General features: G+C 33.1%; 2 protein-coding genes across 6 annotated transcripts in view; one reads left to right on the top strand and one right to left on the bottom strand.

Annotated features, from left to right (window-relative positions):
- Positions 1 to 8,291, bottom strand: part of LOC110024490 — a 31,122-nt gene extending 22,831 nt beyond the window's left edge. For 4 of the 5 annotated variants that reach the window (XM_020724493.1, XM_020724500.1, XM_020724507.1 and 1 more), the window contains exons 1-7: positions 7,749 to 8,291; positions 7,568 to 7,666; positions 6,202 to 6,303; positions 5,832 to 5,975; positions 2,692 to 2,786; positions 2,485 to 2,614; positions 2,273 to 2,377 (exon numbers count right to left, since the gene is read on the bottom strand). In XM_020724493.1, the coding sequence (XP_020580152.1) occupies positions 2,273 to 2,377; positions 2,485 to 2,614; positions 2,692 to 2,786; positions 5,832 to 5,975; positions 6,202 to 6,303; positions 7,568 to 7,666; positions 7,749 to 8,000 (927 nt within the window). In that variant the 5' untranslated portion in view covers positions 8,001 to 8,291. The remainder of the gene's footprint in view (positions 1 to 2,272; positions 2,378 to 2,484; positions 2,615 to 2,691; positions 2,787 to 5,831; positions 5,976 to 6,201; positions 6,304 to 7,567; positions 7,667 to 7,748) is intronic. The other variant, XM_020724515.1, reaches the window with a different exon arrangement.
- An 11,603-nt stretch (positions 8,292 to 19,894) lies between these two features.
- Positions 19,895 to 20,033, top strand: part of LOC110020666 (tubulin-folding cofactor E-like) — a 25,835-nt gene continuing 25,696 nt past the window's right edge. The window contains exon 1 of the mRNA XM_020718848.1: positions 19,895 to 20,030. Coding sequence (XP_020574507.1) covers positions 19,989 to 20,030 — 42 coding nt within the window. The 5' untranslated portion in view covers positions 19,895 to 19,988. The remainder of the gene's footprint in view (positions 20,031 to 20,033) is intronic.

Genomic DNA, 20,033 nt, shown 5'->3' with positions numbered 1-20,033 from the left:
ATTATTAAAAAAGTGACAAAAGATGTATCTGGAGAATCAAAAAGGAAAAATTTTTATAACTAAATTAGTTGGTGGTGGAATAATAATAAGAAAAGATAAAGTATGAAAAATTTTCTTATAAAAAGTGGTTTAAATGTAAAAGATTAGAGAGTTGAACAAAATATAATGTGACTTTTATGAAGTCTAAGAGAACAATTTGTGATGTTAAGAATTATGATTTTAGTAATTCTTATAATACATTGGAAACTAAAGAAGGTGAAAGATATATGTATAAACTAGCAAAATAAAGAGAAAAGAAGTAAAAATTTAATTCAAATTAAGCATATTAAAAAAGAAAATCAAAAATTATTTTTCTTAAAAAAAATATTCAACATAGGTGGGTGTGAAATTTTGATAACCTTTTCATTGAAGTCTTTGAAAATACAATCGACCTCAGTGATCTTAATCTTGTTAATAATAATAAAACTTTTTTTTTATTTTTATCGTCACAATAGTAAAAAGAAAGTTGAGGAAGCTTTAAAGAAAACAAAGGGTGAAAAATGAATAGGACATGATGGCATCTCAATGGAAGTGCAGAAATATTTAGAAGAATTAGGAGTTTCTTGGCTTACTAAACTTTTTAATATTATTTAAAAACTAAAAAGATGCATGAGGAGTGGAAGAAGAGTAATTTAGTCCTCGTTTTTAAGAACAGAAGGGATGCACAAGAATGCTTATGTTATAAAAGAATTGAGACAGTGTGTCTGTACATTAAAATTATGAAAGGGAGTAATTGAACATAAGTTAAGACACGATACAAATATTTCTCATAATCAATTTGGATTTACGTTGGGCAAGTATATTATGGAAGCTATACATTATTGAGAGGTTTATTCCAGAAGTGCAGAGAAAGTAAGGAGGATCTACATATGATTTTTATTGATTTATAAAAAACAAGCGATAAGATTCCAAGAGAAGTTCTTTGGAGAGTTTAAGAAAAGAAAGGTGTTGATATGGCTTCAAGTCATTAAATTTGTGTTCAAACAAGAAGATTGACCGAGTATTTTCCTATTTCAGTTGGATTACATCAGAGATTGGCTTTATGCCCACATCTTTTTGCTTTAGTGATGGATGCTCTTACCAAATATTTACATGAAGATGTACCTTGGTTTATGCTTTTCGCTGATTTGTGTATAAGAATAGAGAAAGAGTTCAGAAAAAAAACTTGAATTATGGAGGTTTGCATTAGAATTTAAAGGCCTTCCTTTGAGTAGATCTAAAATTGAATACATGGAATGTAATTTTAGTAGTAGTAGATCTAGTCGTAGAGTTGTAACATGGTGATCAAATTATTAAAAGATGTGAACGTTTTAGATATATCGGATCTATTGTTTAAAGTGATGGTGATATAGATGGGGATGTTAATAGTAAAATTCAAGTTGGATGGCTGAAGTGAATGAATGTGTTGGTCCTATTGTGAGATAGAAAATACCTCTTAAACAAAGGAAAAATTTATAAGATGGTGGTGAGACTTGCACTGTTTTATGGCGCATAATGTTAACCTTTAAAAGAGAAGCATAAAACTAAGTTAAGTGTTTCCAAGATGAGAAGCTTAGATGGATGAGAGGCTTGACACTTGGAGACAAAATGCAAAAGGAATGAATCCATGACAGGGTTAGTGTAGCTCCAATGGCAGGCAAGATTAGATAGAGTTGACTTAGATGATTTGATCACATTAAACGCAGACCATCTGATGATCTGATTGAGAGAGTAGATGTTTTAGATTCAACTTATATTAAGAATGGTAGAGGTAGACCTAAAAAGACGGGCTTGTTGTATGAAAAAATGATCTTAATTTAATAGAATTAAATGAAAAAAAGGCACTCGATAAGATAAAATGGAGGAAAAAAATTCATGTGGACGACCCCACTTAGTGAGATAAAGGCTTGTTGTTGTTGTTGTATTGTACAAATGTATAGATGTGCGGTTGTTTCTTAAAATTGAAGTAGAATAATGTAATGAAGACAATCTCTGTCTAACAAAAGAGGAGCATGCCTCCAAATATGCATCAGGTGAAACAGCAAACAGGTAAAATTTGTTGTCGCTGCTGGGTAAAAAATTATGAAATTGCCAAACATATCATCAACTGTGACCAAACCTAAAGAGGTCAAGAGGCCAAATTAATCTCAAAAGTTATTAAATCATCTCTGATCTCTTGAAGAGTCCACAACATTAAAGCATTTAAATCGTGAACTCCCTTGGCATAGAAATGAGATTCTAAAAAATTAAATACCTTGTCCTTTAGTATTTTAGCTGCTAATAATAGTCTATCTTCAACAGCATCTAGCTGGCATCGAACATCGAACAGTAGCAGTAAGCCTAAAGCATTTAGGAACACCTAGAAGCAAAAGATAATTAGTAATATCACAAGTCAAAAAATTAAGAAATGGGAAAGGAATTTTAACAAGAAGAAGAAGAAGAAGAAGAAGCGGATTGAAATCACACATCTGCTTGATCTGAATCACTTTTTTGCAGCTCTTTCCAGATTTGTTGATCATACACTTCTAAAACTTTGCCGAAGGGAGCATTACCTTCCAAATAACAAACAGCGACATGCCACCAGTTATGAGAGTACCTGGTAAGAGGATTTGCATGGAAACTGAAAGCCTCCTAGAGAAAAAATTGCCTATAAGAAGCAGGAAAACTGCATACATAAAAGATGAACAAGAACCCCATGTGGAAGAACAAGATTCCATGAAATTCACTGCTTCGTTGAAGTGGCAATCATGCTGTAAGACATGGCATAGCTGTAAAAGTACAGAACAAAAATTTACTTCTAAAATATATCAGATTCGGTAAGATAACTGGAAAGAGATTCATCAAGAATACAAATGGTTCTTTATCCTAATTAGATTTCTTTTTGTTGAATAGCTGTTTTAGGAAAACAAGTATCCGAAGATGAGATTAGAGATTGTCCATTACCTATTCAAACTTCATTGGTGTAAAGTCACCTTCCTAACATCTGAATGTGAATTGCATTAAGAATGTTGCTTGATATGCGTGACACCAGAGAGAACCAAATAATAAAAGTTGGCCATGCTTGTTTTGTTTACGTATTGTTAAACATGTTTTTTACCTTTTTTTCTTTTAGCTTTTGTTTTTCACTTAAAATGAAAACATGTTTGTTTTGTTTACATATTGTTAAAATGAAAATATTTTTGCATAAGTAGAAATAGAAAACATAATAATCATAATCTCTCTCTCTCTCTCTCTCTCTCTTTATATATATATATATATATATATATATATATATATATTTCATATTTAATTCAATTTAATTTTTAATTAATTTATGCAAATAATAATCGTTATAATTAAGTCTTAATTACATAAAGTCGCCATCACGATCACTAATGAATGACTTGTTATTCATTTACTATTTTAATGAATTACATATATTTAGTTGATCAGACTTAATTTTAAATAATATTTTTATGATACAAATCATTGATAATCATAAATAAACTAAAATAGTAAGGCCCCATAAATAAAAGTGAACAGTCTACTGTAGGATCAAAAGAGCCTGAACTACCCAACTCTATTAAAATGGAGGAAAAGAGAGTGCAACATAGAGATAGACAGAATAGAGCAAGAGATAGAGATAAAGAGAATGAGAGCCAAGGACTGAGTAAGCATGCAAGCAACAGAAAAAGACCAAAAGCGACCAAGAAAGAGAAAGTGAGCATAAGAAAGAGCTACAGAAAGGGAAGAGGAGAGAAGAAAGAGGGAAGACTGAGATTAACAGTGCGAGCGAGAGAGAAGGGGAGCAGGCGGATCGAGAGCGCTGTTATCAAGCGAAGAAATCAATAGTGGACTCGAGCAACAGTACTTGGAAAAATAGTACAACATTCAAATGGTTTGAACAAAAGGAAGCAAGCAAGATCAAAGTTGATAGAGATAGAAGAAACACGTGGTACGGAGTTGACAGAGATTCTAGAAATCGATGAGTTACGGGATGGGATGTTTGGGATGGAGATATTCTCTAAAATTGATTGGAAGTCAGTATATCATCACATTTGGATGCGGCGAAAGATGCACACGAGACGACATTTCATATTCATGAGGGTCACTATGAATTTCTGATTAAATGGAAAGGATTGTCAAATGATGGCGAACAGTGAGAAATATATGACTTGATCCAACAACAGTTTTTCCTACCTTGAGAACAATGTGTCTTTTTTGGGAGGAGTGTTTTATCACAACATTGCCAAACCTAAGAGCAATTTAGCATTTTTATTAATTATTATTGTTTGGTATAAATAGGGCTTAATAGTTTAGTGTTAGGGTTATGCATGAAATTGGGTCTTGAGTCTTGGGATTAGGTTTTGGAAGAGATTTTCTACCTCTCAAATTGTAGGATTTAGGAGATATCGCCTACTGTTGTGTTGTGTATGAAATTTATAATTTAAAACGATCGACGACGAAGCGAATAAAATAACACGAGAAAATTCACACCAAAAGAACACACAGATTTACGTGGTTCGGCAAATTGAGTACATCCACGGAGTTACAGAGTATTTTACTATTTGAGAAATTTACACCGGTCGATCTCTTCAACAATTACAAGAGAAATCTCTGTCTCCTCTCTCCTTTCTCCAAAGTAATACACACCAAAAAAGGAAGAAGAAATTTTCAAAGAAAGCAAGCCTGTTGTCCTTTTTCTTTCTTCACACTTAAGCCAAATTTACCACAAGAAACGTGAAGCCTTAAGAACCACCTTTTTCTTCTGGCCGAATAAGAAGCCCTTGGAGAGCGATGCCTTCTTCCTCTTCAGCCCGATCACCCTTCACCATGACTTCACCTCTTGAAGATCTAAAGGAGAGTCTCTCTTTTATCACAAGCAGGAAAGGAAACGAAGGGATGCTTCGCTTCGCGAAATAGAGGAGGCGGGAGCGGTTTCTGGCGAAGGGACGCGAAGCTTCGCATGCGAAACAGAGGAGACGCGATTGTTTGCGTGCGCGGGAGACGGGAGGCGGAGACGGGATCGCGATCCGGAGCGGAGCGGGAGCAGGAAGCGGAAATTCGCGAATTAGAGGAGGCGGGAGGCGAGAGGCGGGAGAGGGCGAAAATCGGTCTCCATCTTTAACATCTACCTCTCGAATTGTAAGTTTTTATCCTTTAATTTATATGTTTGTTAATGAATTCTTTGCTTTGAAAAAAAAATATTTGTTTTTCCCTCATTTCTATGGAGAATTCTATTAGAGGTACCAGTTACTTAACAAATTATCTAATGCATAATTATCACCATATAACATTAGAAATCTAAATGATCTTAATTAAATCCTAATCAGACGATATTTTTTAACTACCGAACAGATGTATTTACGTGTACCACGACCAAACCACTGAGAAGATAAAAATTAAAATATTGGTTGTAGTTTTATCCTGAATCTTGATATTTGTGTGAATTTGAAAAATAGATAAAAGAGAGCGCTAGATTTGTAAATAGCAATGTTTCGGGGGCTATGTATGTAAACAGCCCAAAAATGCATGGACAAACGACTCCAAAATGTTTCAATAGTACGATTTCCTAGAGTTCCGTGCATGCAAACACTCCTAACAATTTCTCTTATGCATGGAGGCAAATTCCAAACCATAGGGTAAGAAAAGAGATAACTTTCTGTTATCTTTCTTTGTTTTCTCATCTTTGAAGGTTTTTGGATTCTTAACAGCTCAAAATAATCTCTATTGGATATGGTCAGGATCTTCCGGGGTAAAAATGAAACAGGGAAATTTGAAAAAAAAACTTTAAACAAAAGCTTACGTTTCCGGAATTATATGGAGCCACTTACACAATGCTGTGACCAGATGTCAAATTTGTTGATCTCCCATCCTCTCCTTGCAGCAGACTTAGCTTCAGCCATCCTTCCAAGCTCCAGTAAAGGAAAAGCTAGCATACCATAAATGAAACTCTTGTCTTGATTATGTGGAAGTGCCTGAACTTTAACAGATAGTTTAAAATCAAAAATACGCAAGCTCAGGATATTAGCAGAAGATAATAAAAAAATCCTTAAGAAGATAACAATAAGGGGGCTCAAATTTATCAATAATGCCAATTATCACACATTGCAAGTTGAAAGCAATAAGCAAGAAATTTTATATATCTGGCTATGGACCACATAACAAGATCAATTTAAAAAACTAATAGAAAATCAACCAAACCTGTTCCACGAGACTTAGAGAAAGATGTGGCCGGCCCATGTAGAAACATAAAATCTGAGCTCTCTTTAGAGAGGCCAAATCATTAGGAAATTCTTTTACAAACTGCAAAAAAAATATAATAAGTCAGTATATAACGAACAAATAGCCCTATATAGGCTTTTAGAATAATGTCATATGTGGGATAAAATAATAACTAATCCAATGAATAAATCAATTTAAAAAAGGTAGAAAATAAGAGCACCCAATATTAAAATTATTAGCAAATAGCCTCATAAACTTGCACTGAAATAATTTAATTAAGTCGAAATAAAGATTACTTGAATCCTTGATAATGATACTGCAAAGGGAAGTTTAACAACAAGTTGCCAATAATATTAGGCCATGAAGAATAGCCTCTATATCCTTCATAACAATACAACACCCAAATTGTAACCATAGTACTTAATCTTGAGACTAATTATGAACAAAACCAACATGAACCTGTGTCAAACCACATCTAGAGCCTGATGTCAGGAAATGAAAACACAGCCCTCTCTCAAGGTGATGATCATAGGCATGTTTCAGACTACAAAATTATTAAACATGCAGATTCCATCAACTTCTTGCCATATTACATTTAGTCAGACCCTTCTCTTTCCTAATCTTTTACATTATATATGCCTGCCTTATCGGTATATGATAACTTTACCACTTTATTGCACATATCTAAACAATTAATTCTATTTCCGCTGCCATGACTTCAATAAGCTTCCTACATTTTCACGAACATTATAATCTCTCTAAATTATTCCTATTTTTATTATCTAGTATCAAATTCTTTATAGTTCAACAAATACCAATATTGCAATGTGTCCAATTACAATTTTGTAAATTTCATATTTAATTCTCAATGTCATTCTCTTAAAGTATAGTCCACTTTTATATTAACCAGTCATTTTAAATTTCTAATTTCACTCATATGCCAAAAATTCAATAAAAAATTTATAAAAGCTTAAATAAGTCCTGCAACCCACAAGTTCAATGTACTTCTTCAAAAGCTTAGAAAGCCACTATTAATAACACAGACATACAACCTCAACTAAATATATTAGTTGCAAAATAGTCTCAGATAAACAAAACTCAGCGCAAGTCTTAACAAATCATCCAAATACGCTAGCACAACAAAAGTATCACAATTCAAAATTTCTCTATCTATTGAAATTCTACATAAATCCAGTCAAAAAATCCTAATGCTAACTACTTAGGCCACAAAAAAAAAACCCAAGATTCTCCAATTATCCAACATGTACGTTGTGAAAATGCCCATTACCAATAAAACGTAAAAGCACATGAAACGGCATAAAAAAGAGCTAAATCATATCCAGACCTCAACGTGCCGACGCAACGCCGCCTCCTCGTCCCTCCTATCTCCAACCAACGGAATGATTGATTCATAAACAGCCTTCTCGTAGGAAGTAGCATTCTCCTGACCCGAAAGAAAAGGGAGAATTACACACACAAAACATTGAGAGGCTGCCAGATAGAGAGAGAAAGAAAGTTAAATTTACAAGGGCGGCGGTGGCTGAAGCGAGTAGGGATGAAGCCTTGGATGGATCCTTGGAACTAAGAAAGTGAGCCGCGAGGGCATTGCCGAGCAAGCAGGCGGGATCTTTGGCAGGGGCCTCCAGGATGACGGCGCGGTTCCGGCCGTAACACAGCACTTCACCATAGTAAGCATCAATCGCAGCCACGCAAGCGTCGGAGCTCGTTCGTAACGGATAACCCCAACGGTCCATTCGCGTCATCTTCTCGCCTTCCATCTCCGATGACCGCCGTCAGCTGTTTCTATTCAAGGACAGTGATGACGCACTGCCGGAAAAATCGCCGGCTTGGGCTTGCGGTGGTGCTGAGAGTGATATGGCCGATGCAGGTCAGCTGGCTGATGGCAGTGTTGCGAAAGTGACACGACGACGATTTCTGCCTTGTGAGTTGTGACGAGTTCATAGTTGTCTGTTGTATGGGCGAGTAGTACCGCGGCTCCGGTCGGCGGTGCGTACGTGTAGCGCTTGGATTGACGACAGTGGGGAAGTAGGCCGTTCGATTACTGATTAAGAAAATCTGCATGTGATCCTTAAGATATGGTGGGGTATTAAAATAAAGGATTATGGGGTGTCCTGATATGAATAATTAGACTAATGATATTTAATACGGTAGAAAATAAAGCAATATATATTCATAACATAATTTTTTATCTATTTACATATCTAACATTTAAATTAAAGTGAGACATTTACATTTATAATAATTTAGTATCGTAAATTTATAGAGAAAAAATTAATTTTTGCTTTACAAACATAATGATAGTGGTATTATTGATGTGATGTTAAAGATTTAATTTTTAAGTTACATGTAAATAAGAATATTTAACTATTTTGATATGTAAATACATAAGAAGTCCAATATGTATGAGAATATCCTATATATTTAAGTTGCTCGTATTTGATTGAATGTAAAATAAACTTGGAAATTTTTTTATTTCTTTGAAATTAAAATGCATTAGATTTTTGTATTAATACTTGTGATGTGTCGGAAATTTCATGACGTTGAGAGCGGTTTTATTGAACTACTTAGAGTTTGGCGGAGATCTAACACATAGTCACATGATAAAAAAAAAATGTACCAAAAGAATACACCAATAATTTTTACATGAAAAAAACCCAGAAAGGGAAATAAACATGGGATAAAACTCAATCAAAGTAATCCACTATAAGTAAATAAGTGCAAAGATGCTTCATTTTTTCACTGAGAGGAAGGTTATAACTTTACATCACATACAACACTTGTTGACATACATGTATAGATAAACTTTGGGAATCTGAAGAATTGTTTTATTTTGAATACAGTAGTCGTAAGCAGTGAAGGTTAGAACTCAAAAGTTATAATCAAGCCATCAATACGACAGTATATGTTACGACCATATTTCATATAAAACTTTATCAACCAGTGGTTGTCGATGGCAACAAGCAGAAGCAAACCAAACTGGTGTTGTCGGTGGCAGTGTGCAAAGGTGTTGACAGTGGCATTAGTCAATGGTTGTGGACTACGGAGGCCGAAAGTTATCACGTGGTCTTTAGTCCGTAACAAGCTCTAAATTTTTTTCTAGCACCCACCCCCCTCCCCCGTCCCCGCCGGTCCTTTCTCAAGTGAAGAGAGAATGTCTATTTATAGTGTATGGGTAAAGGTAACTTAGTCTTTTGGTGAATAACTAGTTGAAACACATGATCGGATGACTAATATTAATTAATCATGATTATAAAGTTTTTTAAAATGATTTGAGAGTCTTAATAGCCTCAGAATTAAGACAACTTAGGTCTGTTAGATTCCTCTCATCAAGATGCTCGATTTGAATATAAATATATCAAATTTGAAATTCATTTGACATTCAATTGACAATATAACACCTTCAGAAGAGCTTTAAAGATTTAAGCATGGCTTGATTGGATTTGGATGAAGCCAAATTTGCTATCATCGAGTTTGTCTTGTTGAGGCAATCAATTTGACAAAAGTTTTTTAAAAAAAAATCGGGATCTTTGATGATCTTTAATTTGAATTTGGACTATATTTTGCTCAAAAACACATTGAGATTCTTGCCGACTGATTAAATGTATTGATGACAGGTCAATACCTTTTTTTCAAAATCTATATTATATAATATTGTTACTATCTTAATACTCTTCTTAATTTTTTTTAATTTGAAAAGGCGCAAAAAAGTCAGGGGCAATAATTAGGGCTAACACTGTCTCCACAATCAACGAGAATATGGAGTTAGCAATCAATCATTTGGGATAATGTTATGACATTTACTAAGTTCGTTTGTACTTTAAAGGGCCAATGGCTCGAGAAAATAATGATAGTTTAAGATCTTGAAAGAACATAAAAGTGCATTGAAAGAGCACAAGTGTGCTAGAGATCAGAGGGACTAACAGAGCTGGGGTGATCAGAATCGATGAAATCTCAAACTTCACAAGAATAATTTTAAAGTCATGAATCAACAAAAAGTGTTGAAGTTCAATTAATATAGGCATTTTGTGTGCTAAAATTTTTCAATGATAGAGTGATATTTAACATCTAAAGTTGCACGAAGATCCAACACTCACACAGATAAAAGAGAAAATATCATAATTTTTTTATGTGAAAAAACTAGGAAATGAAAAAAAAATCATGGGATCTGACCAAATTAAAATAATTCTCTATAAATGGTGCAAGTACAGTGGTACACTTTTTTCTCACAAAGTGGGAGAATGGGGTGATTATTTTATAAAAGTGATAACACCTGTTGGTGTACAATATAAAGTAAAATACATGTGTTAAGAATAATCATCATAGTTTTGTTATGATGGTGTAGCGGTTGCTAGCAGTTAGTGATTAGTCGCAATAAGTGATGATGGTCGGGGGTCGTCGATGACTATGCTGGCTGGAAGTTATCGCTGAGTCCTCAGTATGGGTGTTATATGTTTTACTTGTATTTATGATGTAACATTTGTAAGCAGAACTTCTGACAAATGGAGGTCAATGACGATAAGCGACGACGGTCAACAGAAGTTGATAGTTATGGAGGCAAAAAGTTATAATCTGATCTTCACTTCAAAAGGAGCCTTAGAATTCCCCTTCTTACCATTTCTCTTTTAAGTAAAAATAGGGGGTCTATTTATAGTCATTAGGGGTATTTTGGTGTTTTGACAAATAACTTTCCTCCAACTCCCAGAACAGAGGACTCATATTAAACTTCTTTGATAATAGAAGTTTGTTAATTATTTGAGAGATTTAATGATCTTTAGAATTAAGTGATATTGAGCTTGTTGGATTCTTCTCGTCGAGGCAACGTAATGGGAATTTTCATGACATATTGATGGGATTTTTTTTTTGTTTTTGGTCTTGGATTGAACAGTTGTATTTGATCAAATTGATAAGTTGCACTGATTTCTTTGAAGGGTGCCAATCTAGCTTGCTAGTTATTTTACTTATGTACAACTCTAACCAATCATAATAAAAATCCTAAAATTGTAGGGCCAATCAAAATATGATTCATTGGTTGGTTTATTTCTAACTGTGAGTCATTTATCGACTCGAGCTAAAACTAAATCATTAATTAATTGAAGTATAACCTACTTATGTGTCATTATAATGGAATTGCTTAAATTAATGCCATCAATCTCTGATATGTAATAGATTTGTTTTGGTTCTTTAAAATCGCAGTCACCAGCTTCTCTGAGTGTCGTATTATAATTCACCTTTTTAAATAGCCTTTTTTCTTGGATCATTAAAATGATTCAGAGAAAAGGAGGGATTGAAAAGAGAGAAAATATGATGATACTATACAAAAAAAAAAAAAAAAGTGAAGGGCTTATATAAAGTTATCTTCGTGTGATAGGTCAATAATGCAGGTTCAAGAATGAAATCGGATCATGACAGCTTGAAACACATATCAATGAAAAACAGCAATCCACATAATTAATCATAGAACCAAAATTTATATTTTTTTTGTGGCATCAAGAGAAACTCCCAAAGGAACGTGTCCCTTTAGTTAGTTACATCTCAAGGGATACCCAATAATACTCTCGATAAAATGAGTCATGCTTATATTTTTATGATAACTAGTGAATATGTATACCAAAATGCTAAATGATCGTGCTAAATAGAGATTTTTTAGTATTTCAAAGCCATACCAGGCCATTAGGGTAGAATGTGAGTCATCATATCCTAAACAAGCAATGTCATATTGGCAAATGAACTTACAAAATAACTTCCATGATGTGTCAACATGAATGAATGGCTCAAAGGAGGTATATCAAGAAACATGAAATAAATTCCTAAGCTGGTAGAAATGGTCGGGTTAGGATTTCATGGATCCATCATCTCAAACTATTAAAACTTTAAGTATGTTTGGTCGTGAAAGTAGTTGACCCAACCTAATTAGACATCCCTTTTCAGCAACTCATGTGTTGCGTCATCCAAGAAATCTAAGTTTCCATGAACACATAATAACATATGCACATGATAAGGATGTTGATCATGCAAATGCAAACGTAAATGGATGTCACACTCATATCATGCAGACACGAGAAATGGAAATGCAAATTTCAATGTTGAAATATGTTGAAGTGTTGTGTGAAATAACACAATACTTTGCTAGTATAAAACTAGCTAACAAGCATTCTGAAAAGATACAATATTTCGTATATGCCTAACTTCAAGTCATAAGCACGATGAAAAAAGATAGATTTTAAACTAAGTTGTTTTGGGTGTAGGACACCTTATGGAAGATTACACTTCACCCAAATAGCAACCGAGATGTTCACTCACATGATATCCACAAACAATTTTTGATGTGAATGTGAACATGCCAAAGCAAACATCCCACAATGTTGTATGGAATGAGACAACACTTTGTTAGTAAAAAGCTAAATCCAATACATTTTAAAAAAAGTGATTTTCACATATGCCAATGTCAAGTGGACAAAAAATTGCAAAAAAGGATTTTTTACATGAATGAATTTAAAATGCAGGTATCAAGTCAAATATATTTTCATACATGCTTAAGATTAGAATGAATATAAATTCAAAATATCAGCATCATGCAAGAAAAAATTCAAGCATGTTTGACATCAAGTCACATGTCTGAAAATTAATTATCCATGCAATTGATATTATCATAAGCACAAGGTAAAAACACAATTTTTCATGCATCATGCATTAAGTCACGAGCACATTATTTTTCATGCATCAAACATGAAGTCACACACTAAATATATATTTTAATTTATTTGATATTAAATCGTGAATAGTATATGTTTTCATACATTGGACAATATGTCATGAAAATATGACAAGAATACAAAATTTCATATAATACTTAAAAATGGTACATCACATGTTATGCTCCACACATAATATGCACATGAAAATGCAAGTAAGCACATGACAAAATGAACCTAAATTCGCTTAATTGATAAATCAAACTTTCCCTAAATAATCTCTCATGGATCCTTGACTCAAAGATGGAGAGATGCACTAGCACATGATTAACGCTCCAATAATAAAATTATCCATGCTAACCACATACCCACCTCTATTTTCCAGACAAAAATATGAAGGTCTTTCATGAAGAGAAATCTTCACGACATAAGGAATGAAGAGAAAAGGTGTTTCTTCATTCTCTATGTATAATGACTTTAAGTTTCCATCCAAATGAATATGTCCAAACAAACGACAATGTTAGTACAACCTTGGCTTAAAAATAATTTAAAGTCTATGGGCTTTTGGAAGGAAAAAAAACTCATGGTCCATTGGGAAACAAAGAAAAGACTTCCTAGCCTAGATATGCCATTCAACCTACAAGCTTTCTACCAAGAAAAATAAGGTTTAAAAAAATTCTCTCTGCCATTATGATTGGTGATATGTTCTCTTTGCTTGTCTGAGCTCATTCTTGTGCAAAGATGTAGAGTTTCCGCCAAGAAAACTCTTTGAACTCCCTCTTGATCTTGCCTCAAGAGAATATGAAATGTAAGGAGAAGAAAAGATGAGCATAAATATGAGAGAAAAGAGGAATAAAAAAAATAAAATTAAGAAGAGAAGAAAGAAGATGAGGAAAAAGCTTTCTCCCCTACTTTTTCTCTGAAGTGGAGGGTTAAGAACTTTCCATGGTACTAGCCCCCATCTTTCCATATAATAAAATAAAAGAAAATTCCATAGATAAATTCAGTCAAAATGATCTAAGACACAAAATCAGAGAAGAGGTTGTGGTCGGTCTAGCCAGGTAGACTTTAATTTTGCAAAAAAAGTCTAGGGAACGATTTTATGCATATCTTGGACCATGGGAGTTTATCTATGAATAAAGTATGGTACTCAAACATTAAAATGAGCACCAAACATGTGTTAAATAAAAAATTACTGCCAACCGAGGGTTACTACTTTCAGGCATGACTAAACCAACTCAAATCTTGGTTTTGTGTTCAAACATCCGCTGAAGGGTTTTATGATCCTGTGGACCATTAGGGATTATTTATGAATGAAATATGATCCTCAACATTAAAATGGATTTAAAATTTTTCCTATTAAAAAAAATTAATACAAACTTTGCACTAGTCTCTGACTCAAGTGCACTGGTTCAAACTTTGGATTTCGTGCCCTTGAATACTCTTTTGAGAGTTTTTATGGATGTCTTGAACTATAAGAAGTAATGTATGAATGAAATATTGTTCCATAATATTTATATTGACATCATACATCTGTGACATTAAGAATTAATGCCAACTATGGGGAATCGCTTTCGGGCACGGCTACACCAAGTCAAACCCTAGTTTTTTGCCTGAAACGTCAGTTTATGAATCCCTTGAACCATGGGAGGCTATCTATGAGTGGAAGATGGTCCCATAACATGTAAAATGACATCCTACATGTGTGACATCAAAAAATTGATGCCTATAAGGTCCAACCAATATAGCTTTGCGTAAATTAATTTTGTACATTTTAAGACTTATTCATTTTTAACATTTTAAGACTTAGTTATAATAATATTTTATTAAAAATATAGTAAAATTATTAATTTTGTTTAAATTATTAACCAAATTGTTTATAAAAAAGCTTATTAACTAAAACAAGCGTAAAAAAATTTATATCTCATCTCAAAATCATCATTGAAATAAGTTTTTGTGCACTATGACTATCATGATAATCATCCTGTAGTTTTGCAAACTATTTTTCAACAAATTGTCTTTTATAATGCTCATAAATTTATAAAGCCCTATTATCGGGAAATTATATTTTGTTAGCATTTCCTCGAGATTCAGCTTAGACATTTTTATGTACAAGTTGTTTTTAGCCTTTTAGATGGTTTGGAGCAAATAATTTAGATTTGAATAACCATAATATGCTTCAATGTGTGTGACGAGTATTTTTCTTTATAGGCTTACTTAAGAAATAAACACTTATTTTGTGTATGAACAATATATTCTTTATTGTTGTGGTGTAGTTAAAATTGCAGTGGTCATCCTTGTATTGCAATTTTATCTTAATTCAAAGGTTTTGTCATCATTATGAGTTATTTCCAACTTGTCAATCAACAAATAAGTTATATAAATGACAAATGTATACATCTAGTTGTATATCAAAAAATCTATGAAAGTCATGTATTCAAAAGAACATGTTATCAAAGCAAATTAGATTCATTGATAATAAAATTTAAATGCATCAACAGGTGCAATCATATGAATAATGATCTTTACATGAAAATTAATGTCAGGTTTTGTTAAAGAATAACATCATAGTAATAATGAGAACAAATCCAAAAGGCCAATTTTAATTTGCATTGAGGTGCAATGAGTTACTATGTACTGCTATCCTTGAAAGCTCATGGTTGATTTTTCATTTCATTTTCTATCTCTTTAATAATGCAAACATATAAAATAACTACAATCCTTTTTTTATTCTATTATATGATAATTTGAAAAAATATGTTCAAATATTTTTATTTTGTAGCATGTGAATAAGATAAATTATATATTACATTATCAATTATCTTGATTTTCTTCCAAGAAGCACTTTAATGTCGTCAAAGGACTTAGGCTCATTTATGAAACCACAAAATCTACACAATAGAGTTACATAAAGACAAATAACTTACATCGTAGTTGAAATGTTGTGGGGTCCAAAAATTCACTCCACAAAAACTCTTTTCATTGAGAGCTTTGTGTTTAATATTCTGGGTCAATTTTTCAGAAGGTAGGTTATATTATATATAAAAGACTACTCGGATATTTCACCCTCATTTTGTGACTTTGTAGTTTCTTATAAGCAAAAGTCCTAATGGTTAATTATTCTTTCTGAAAATGGGAGAGCACTTTCAATTAAAGCTAGTCATTAAATACTGAATGTTCAATATAATACCAGCAAATGTAAGTTTATAATTATAAAATTTATCACCTTAAGTTTAAAGTAGATGGTGGGGAAAATCATGACGAACTTGACCAAGATCACATGGTTTCTTCATCTCGGGTCATTGTAGTACATGATATAATTAATCAAAAGAGGTAATCATTCCAACATGATCAAAGAATCATTGTTAGCAACCATAGATTGTGTCGTTGAGGAGAACCTTGTAGATTTGAGATGATTGTTTTTCTAAGGGTTTAAATTTAAGTCGACCTTAGTTGTCATCACAATACCTTGAATTTTGTTGGAGTCGCTGTGTCAAATAGCAAGAATAAAGGACTCGTGTTATATTCTTACTGGCATGATATTGCTTGAGTGTGAACATAGTGATGCGCTCGACATGACATTCACTCATTGTAAGCTAAGACAATAAAAAATATATCATCCTTGACAAACTGTTGCGGAGGATAAATGAACTTTACTTTAAAATTTTTAAGGGATTGATTTTAACCTGAATTATTTAAAACCCTTAGCTGATTGTTTTTAACTTGAATGTCTTAATTTGTTATTTTGAAACCCGATTTGAAGATTGATTTAAAAGTTAACATTTCCAGTTATATTTTCAATCATCATAGTCAACACTGAAGATTTGATTGCTTAATTTGAACCCTATCAACTTTATATATTACTTGTAAAAGAAGCAACCGTAGATTGATAAATGATTGTACATAAACTTTGTTAATTTTGTCATGCCTGTAGAGAATAAAAAATATATTAACAAAATGAGAGGACTATAATATTATTATTATTTTTAAATGGGAAAGAAATTAATATTCTTTGATTATAATAAATAAATAAAAAAGCTCATGAAAAATCCTATTGTTGTGTTTTGCTCGAAGTGAATGATAGTTTGGGCTACATGGAGGAAGCACATAAAAGCAAATACAATCACATTTCTAACCTCACATAGCACCATATTGCATGATAAAAATTGTGCATGTACGCCATTCAATTGGAGGAAGAGACAACCAAAGATTACTAACTTAAAAGAACAAAATTCGCAATAAGAAGGAAATATATGAAACCGGCAGAAAATGAGATCAACTTAAAAGAGACTTGAAAAGGACGAACTAAAGATGACTCCTACAATAAGATTTTAATGTGAAAAGATCTTATTGTGATCGAGAATGATAAAACATTATCATATAAGATATGGACATGAGATTTATGCTCAATTAATACTAGATGGGGTTAGTCTCGTGAGGTGAAAATGAGTGAATATAAGTATTAAATTTCATCTATTAAAGAATTTGGGATGCCATAAATATTGCTTAGAAAATTTGGAAGATAAATAAATACAAAAAAATATTTAAAGTGCTATATTTATACATAAATATTATTTTTTTAGTAAAATTTATAATGATTATTGATAAGTTATCAACAAAATTTTATTATTTGACATAAATCTCGAGACATGACAAGAATATAGAGACAATCTTTTGAGCAAAAAATATTCAAACGTTGATAAAATCTTATTCAGAGATTCGATTTCAGCAAACTTATATTCAAACTGATCGGCTCGATGAGACAGACCCAATGGTACCAACTTCGATGAGATATAAACCAAAGTGAGCCCTAATCAAGCCATTAAACCGTCTTTGGAAGATTTCTGGGCAGATTTGTAAGGTCAAACGAAAGACGAATTCAATGAGTCATATTTGAATCGAGCGTCTCAGCGAGAGGAATCCAACGAGCCAAAGATTGCTCAATTCTGACATCATCAAGTCACTCAAATATTCATTAAATAATGTGTGATCAATGAAATCTCTCTGGACCAAGTGGTTTATACTTTTGCATTAATTGCACCTGAAACTCTATAAATAGAGTCCCACCCTCTCATGAGGGGGGATGAGAAGCGCTTGAGGCTAGAGACTTGAGGAACAGCTTGAAGCTTTGAGAATGAGTTGAAGTCCAATATCATTTCTATCGCTGTCAACCACCTCCGACCGCCATTGACCACCATCGTCTGACATCGATCATCGCTGATTGCCATCGACCACCACCTAATACAACCGCTGATCGCTACTGTTGCAACCCTTTCCTTGCAACAAGTTTATCTGCACGTCGACATTACAATTCAGAATACTTGACAAACATTTCCCACCCGTGGGACAATAGACTCTGTAATTATCAATTTATAGTAGATTTTTACAATTGGGTCAACCCCTAAGATTTTTTCGTTTTCTGAATTTTTCATGTACAAACTTCTGGTATTTCAACTGATTATTTATTTCAAATGAGCGTGGTTGAATCTTCGAATCACGTTAAGATAATAATATATTGCCCTACTGTCATGAATTTTCTGACATGCATCAATTATATATCTCTAACTATTATTATTATATTCCAAAAAAATGAATATGTGATTCAAAAAACCCAATTCCTATGTATGTACATACGTAGCACTTAAATTTTATTGTATAGATTTATACCACCCAAATATTTAATATTATATAAGAAAATATCAGTATTTATAATTTTAAAATGTCAAATTAATCTTTTCATGCAGAGATAACATGATATGTATGTCAAAATTAAAAATTCAGGCATTATATATGTTAGTGTATATAAATGGAGTGTTAGGTACACAAATCTTCACAAAAACGAGCAAGATTTATGTATATATCACTCAATTCTCATATATTTTTATACATCTAACATCTAACATCTAAACTTTAATTTTTATATAAATCACATCTTTCATATGCATGCAAATATACATTCACTTTTTTTTAAATTAAAATGATTATATTTTTGATGTGATATGAAAGATTTGAATGATACTAATATAAATGTTAAAATTTAGGATAAGTTTGGGATCACTTTATATTTTCTATTTTTGTTTTTGTTTTTATTTAGTTTTTTTTTAATATTTTATGCTTTTAAAAAGTGTATTTGTAACTGTTATGATTTATATGTTTTTTAAAACAAAAAAATATAAAATATGTTTGGTTGAATATTTTTTATTTTCTTAAATACTTTTTATGAAACAATTGATCCATGTGCGCTTCCGTATTAAGCTTTGCCGCCTATGATATATACAAACGTCTTCCTTGCAGTACAAAACACAAAACATTACCCATGGGCGTGCAAGTGGCGGAAGGGCAACAGAGGTCGGTCGACAGCTGCAACGACGAGCGGCAGGAAGGGGCCGGGCGTGGGGCAGCTGCGAATGGGTGGCGGGAAGCTGCGGTAGGGTCGGGCTGGCGGTAAGCGGGGCGACGGGACCTGCTGTTTTCAGCATTTTAAAAACACAATGAAATGCCTCATAAGAATTAGGTGGTACTCAAAAAAGAAAAAGAAAAAAAAACTTTGCAGGAAATGCCTCTCAATCGTTCACCATTTGAAAACTCCTCTGTGAAAGGAGAAAATTTTTCATACGAAGTCCGGACGTAGCTTTGCGTGTGGACTTCTGTATTATGCCGCCACGTGTGTTACATCGCGGAGATTATTAGAGTGTTATTGAAGTGAAATCGTGAAGATTCTTAGGAGTTTATTGAGGGGTTATTGTAGGTGGTTATTGAAGTGAAACCACGAAGATTATTCAGAGATTATTGCAGGGGAATATTGAAGTGGAATGATCAAAGTTATTAGAGTGTTATTAGAGATTATTGCGGGGGTTATTATAGGATATTATATGAATGAAACAATAAAGGATACTAGAGAATTATTGAGAGTTTATTGAAAGATTCGAAATCACCCTAGCAAGCGGGTTCCACTCGAATAGACTCAACGGTTCTACTTGCAATAACCCTCCGCCTTTCCACTCTTTCTAAAATTTTCTCCTCTGAACGACGCCGACTTCGGAATCCGACGTTATGGACGAACCACCACTGACTGCTGCAGCTGAGAGTGCGGGAAAG

The sequence above is a fragment of the Phalaenopsis equestris genome, unplaced genomic scaffold (assembly GCF_001263595.1).
Source record: "Phalaenopsis equestris unplaced genomic scaffold, ASM126359v1 Scaffold000002, whole genome shotgun sequence".
Taxonomy (NCBI): domain Eukaryota; kingdom Viridiplantae; phylum Streptophyta; class Magnoliopsida; order Asparagales; family Orchidaceae; genus Phalaenopsis; species Phalaenopsis equestris.
The sequence above is the reverse complement of the archived record's forward strand: the minus strand, read 5'-3'. Positions and strand labels throughout refer to the sequence as shown.